At 38.1% G+C, this 5,131-nt stretch overlaps 1 protein-coding gene across 4 annotated transcripts in view; it reads right to left on the minus strand.

Annotated features, from left to right (window-relative positions):
* The window catches only part of LOC144962836 (nucleoredoxin-like protein 2), an 8,823-nt gene extending 7,599 nt beyond the window's left edge, over positions 1-1,224 (minus strand). For 2 of the 4 annotated variants that reach the window (XM_078896152.1, XM_078896155.1), the window contains exons 1-2: positions 1,002-1,121; positions 362-511 (exon numbers count right to left, since the gene is read on the minus strand). In XM_078896152.1, coding sequence (XP_078752278.1) covers positions 362-511; positions 1,002-1,091 — 240 coding nt within the window. In that variant the 5' untranslated portion in view covers positions 1,092-1,121. The other 2 variants (XM_078896153.1, XM_078896154.1) reach the window with 2 other exon arrangements.
* Positions 1,225-5,131: the final 3,907 nt, after the last annotated feature.

Here is a 5,131-nt window from a genome sequence, read left to right on the forward strand (position 1 = left end):
TATTTGTAATATAAGTGAAAAAGAAGCAACCAAAAAAAAAAAAAAAAGAAAGAAACAAAAAAATCACACAAACACACAAAACAAAAACAAAAAAAGCAAATATCGAGATAAGGAAAAGAGAGCAAATTAAAAATATTTACTATTGGGCAATATGCATAACACAAGCAATTCATATTTAGGAAATAGCATAAAATTGACAATCAATCACAGTTCAAATATTATATAAATAGAAACAAGGCAAAAAGATAATTTATCCATTTTGTTAGGAATAACATAGATATACAAAATAGACCAAAGATCAATAAAGCAGTTCTTGATGCTAAACAAATCAACATGCCATCACATTGTAAATAAAACACACCTTGCCTTCAAGAGCTTCCTTAGCCAGTACTGTGTTATGATTATCTCTGTCTTTGTCTGCTATGTATATCTCATCAAACACCTTTTTAGTCAACAGCCTGTGTTCTCCAAATAAAGACGCCATCTTTTGCTTGGATAGAAGATGAATTATCTGCAACGCAATTGTTGTATAAATTTGTAAAATAGAAAAATGTGAAATATTTTAAACGCTGACAATAAGACACATTGAATTCATTAAAATGTATCTTGGATTAGAAGCCCTGGGGATAAACATTTTTTAAGAAAATAAATAAAAAGAGGAAATTAATAAGAAGGTATATTTAATTTCAGGTTAAAAATCCTTCTCCAGTCAATAAAAGCGATGAAAATGGTAATATATAAAACGTGAGTAGGTGACTATTCAAGCCCACCCAGGATGAAAATATTTTGAAATTGTCGATAGATAGTAAGGGATCTCTGTGAAAAATGTGATTCTTACTAATAATTACAATGTTTTAGTTATGATTGTGGCCGTTGGCATTGTATTAAAAATAAATGGATACGCTTCATATTGACAATGAATATAACTGATAAATTGTTCTATAAATATTATGCATGAAAGTTTCACAGAACATTTTTTAAATCAGACGGTTTTTACATACAAGCCCATGAAGATTGCGCCCGTTAAGATGCCTGGAAAATTCAAGTGTGCTATCGTAGGTTGAGAAAATACAAGAATAAAAGCAATACATTCAGTGGAGGGGATTCAGCTAATGCTAATACCCACACACATTTCTTACTAATATTCTGTCCAAGATAAGAAGACTATGAATCTCCAGTTGGACCCACTGACTGTGTAATCTGTGGTTGGACCTGTCGTGTGTAATTGTTTACTAGTGGCAACGCTTCTCGTACTTTTTAAAGCTCGCATTTTAGTTTCAAATAATAATAATAATAATAATAATAATAATAATAATAATAATAATAATAATAATAATAATAATAATAATAATAATAATAATAATAATAATAATAATAATAATAATAATAATAATAATAATAATAATAATAATAATAATAATAAATGATAATAATAATAATAATAATATTCTATTATTTTAAAAAGGGTTGGGAATCATAATTGTTCCGAACAACCAATGTCTGGTTCCATCCGGAGTTAATCTAAAGCATTTGAAGCCATCCAGAGACCCTCAGAGCTGTCCAAAGTTTTCCAGAAGCTGCCTAGAGGCCGTCTGAAGCACTGAGAAGCCATCCGGAGGCTCTTAGAAATGTCCGGAGGTCATCTAAAGCATTCTGAAGCCATCCTCAGAGCTACCCAAAGCTTTCCAGAAGCCGTCTGAAGCATTCAAAAGCCACCTCTAGGTGGCTACAGACGGTTTCAATAGCCTTCGGCCCCCCCCCCCCCCCCCAATAATAAATAAAAATCCCAAATTTTGAAAGCTAAAAACAGAAAAATTTGCAAGAAATTTGCAAAAAAAAAAAAAAAATTGCCATTAATTTTCCTAAAAACCCATCATTAGTTCATGAAAGAGAAAGGTATTTGTTTTTAAGGGTTTCAGTTTCACGCAAGGAATTTACCCAATGGAACGTACGGTGCTCTTATTGGCTAACAGCAAGATATGAAGTGAGTAGAAAAGTGCCAGAAGACAATAGAGAATAAAAAATTTTTTCGCGGCGGTGGTGGGGTTTGAACCTGCGACCTTATTGGTACGACAACTCCGCCTGGCAGGTGAGAGCGTGGCTCTACCGCGTGAGCTATCCACGAACACAAAAATATTCGTTTCAAACCCAAAGTCATTTCCAGATCCCCCTCTCACCCACCTCTTGAGATCGCCGATTCGTTCACCACCATCGCGAAGTAATTTTGACCAGCAGTTAAGCTTAATAGCCAATATTCTCATCACAAACATATAACATAGAAACGATTGAGACATGGAGTATGCTCCGGTGTATGGGGTGAATTTTTAATTCAGAAAAGTGAGTGGAGCAGGCACTTATGTTGGTAACAACAAGATATGAAGTGAGTAGAAAAGTGCCAGAAGACAATAGAGAATAAAATTTTTTTTCGCGGCGGTGGTGGGGTTTGAACCTGCGACCTTATTGGTACGACAACTCCGCCTGGCAGGTGAGAGCGTGGCTCTACCGCGTGAGCTATCCACGAACACAAAAATATTCGTTTCAAACCCAAAGTCATTTCCAGATCCCCTCTCACCCACCTCTTGAGATCGCCGATTCGTTCACCACCATCGCGAAGTAATTTTGACCAGCAGTTAAGCTTAATAGCCAATATTCTCATCACAAACATATAACATAGAAACGATTGAGACATGGAGTATGCTCCGGTGTATGGGGTGAATTTTTAATTCAGAAAAGTGAGTGGAGCAGGCACTTATGTTGGTAACAAGATATGAAGTGAGTAGAAAAGTGCCAGAAGACAATAGAGAATAACAATTTTTTTTCGCGGCGGTGGTGGGGTTTGAACCTGCGACCTTATTGGTACGACAACTCCGCCTGGCAGGTGAGAGCGTGGCTCTACCGCGTGAGCTATCCACGAACACAAAAATATTCGTTTCAAACCCAAAGTCATTTCCAGATCCCCCTCTCACCCACCTCTTGAGATCGCCGATTCGTTCACCACCATCGCGAAGTAATTTTGACCAGCAGTTAAGCTTAATAGCCAATATTCTCATCACAAACATATAACATAGAAACGATTGAGACATGGAGTATGCTCCGGTGTATGGGGTGAATTTTTAATTCAGAAAAGTGAGTGGAGCAGGCACTTATGTTGGTAACAACAAGATATGAAGTGAGTAGAAAAGTGCCAGAAGACAATAGAGAATAACAATTTTTTTCGCGGCGGTGGTGGGGTTTGAACCTGCGACCTTATTGGTACGACAACTCCGCCTGGCAGGTGAGAGCGTGGCTCTACCGCGTGAGCTATCCACGAACACAAAAATATTCGTTTCAAACCCAAAGTCATTTCCAGATCCCCCTCTCACCCACCTCTTGAGATCGCCGATTCGTTCACCACCATCGCGAAGTAATTTTGACCAGCAGTTAAGCTTAATAGTCAATATTCTCATCACAAACATATAACATAGAAACGATTGAGACATGGAGTATGCTCCGGTGTATGGGGTGAATTTTTAATTCAGAAAAGTGAGTGGAGCAGGCACTTATGTTGTTGGCTAACCAACCAGCGGCCTCGATGAGAAAAATATCCGCCATTGAGACATTGGCTGGGAATCGCGTTACTATAGTAAACAAGCGCTGATCGGCCGTTCATGAAATCTAAGAAAATAACTTCCTGATCGCTCGTTCAACTCAAAATTATTCAAAACGATGTCTCTAAAATGATATAAATGTGACTTCTTAAGGTTTTCTTCACGGTCAAAACCACACAACATTCTATTAATGATTACGTCCGAGGCAAAAAGGAATATTGACAGGTCGACCGAGAGTTGAACTCGTGAGACGACAAAGCGAAGTGTAGCGAGAGTCAAGCTATTGTTTGTCTTGTCCTGCTCTATATAGAGAAAGGGATAAATAGTATAGCCTCGTGTGTGAGTGGTTGCTTGTCATAGTCATGTTTTTAAATTGTTTCTGTTGTTAATGTGTGTCGTGATGACTCTCTCACACTCAATTTCAATGCCGAAAGAGGAATTCCCGCACACAAGAAAGGGGAATTGGGGTGGTATTTGGCATACATATTGTATAGTATCTACAGTTCTAAATAGATAACTGATTAGAATTATATTATGATATATAAACACAATGCCAAATACAATTCCGAATTTTCCTTATTTCAAATGAAGTAAAGCTCCAAAACCTAATGGTAGTGATTGTAGTACTGGTGTTAGTGAGGTGATGTGGTGTTGGTGGTGGTTGTAGTTGTAGTAGTAATAGTGATGATGATGTGGTGGTGGTGATGATTGTAGTTGTAGTAGTAGTGGTAGTGATGATGATGTGGTGGTGGTTGTAGTTGTAGTAGTAGTGGTAATGATATGGTGGTGGTGGTGGTGGTTGTAGTAGTAGTGGTCGTGATGATGATGTGGTGGTGGTGTTTGTAGTAGTTGTGGTATTGATGCGGCTATGTGGTCTAGTAGTATTGACACTCGCTTTCGGATCGGAAGGTCCTGGGTTCGAGCCTCGCGCTCGGCGCATAGTTGAGTCCTTGGAAAAGGCTCTTTACTCACATTCTCTCACCGTACTCATGTGTAAAATGAGTACCTGGCCGTTAACAGAGTTGTCTTTGTCCGAAAAATTGTAATATCGCCTAACAGGCGACATGTCCCGTCCTACATGTTAAATGTTGACCAGGGACCCCTTGTAAAGCGCTTTGAGCACATTTAGTAGATATTGCACTATATAAAGCTCAATAAAAAAAATATATATATATATTTCAATGATGATGATATGGTGGTGGTGGTTGCAGTCGTAGTAGTGGTAGTGATGATAATGTGGTGGTGGTTGTAGTTGTAGTAGTAGTGATAGTGATGATGATGTGGTGGTGGTTGTAGTAATAGTGGTAGTGATCGGTGGCGTAGGGCCTTAAAGGCTATTAAGGCTAAGCCACAGGTCGTCATTGTCTTGAAAGTATGTAAGAATTTAACAATAAATAGTCACACTTTTAATTTTCTGTTTCACAAACAATGAAATTCGTTGTTGACCTGGTGATAAAAATCCCTTACAGAGCCTCAAAACTTGAACCAATCACACCGCTTTGAATTTACTACAGCTCGAGTCGTACTCGTGCCCCTGACCAATC

The sequence above is a fragment of the Berghia stephanieae genome, chromosome 1 (genome assembly GCF_034508935.2).
Source record: "Berghia stephanieae isolate SIO BIC M18660-M18661 chromosome 1, UCSD_Bste_1.3, whole genome shotgun sequence".
Taxonomy (NCBI): domain Eukaryota; kingdom Metazoa; phylum Mollusca; class Gastropoda; order Nudibranchia; family Aeolidiidae; genus Berghia; species Berghia stephanieae.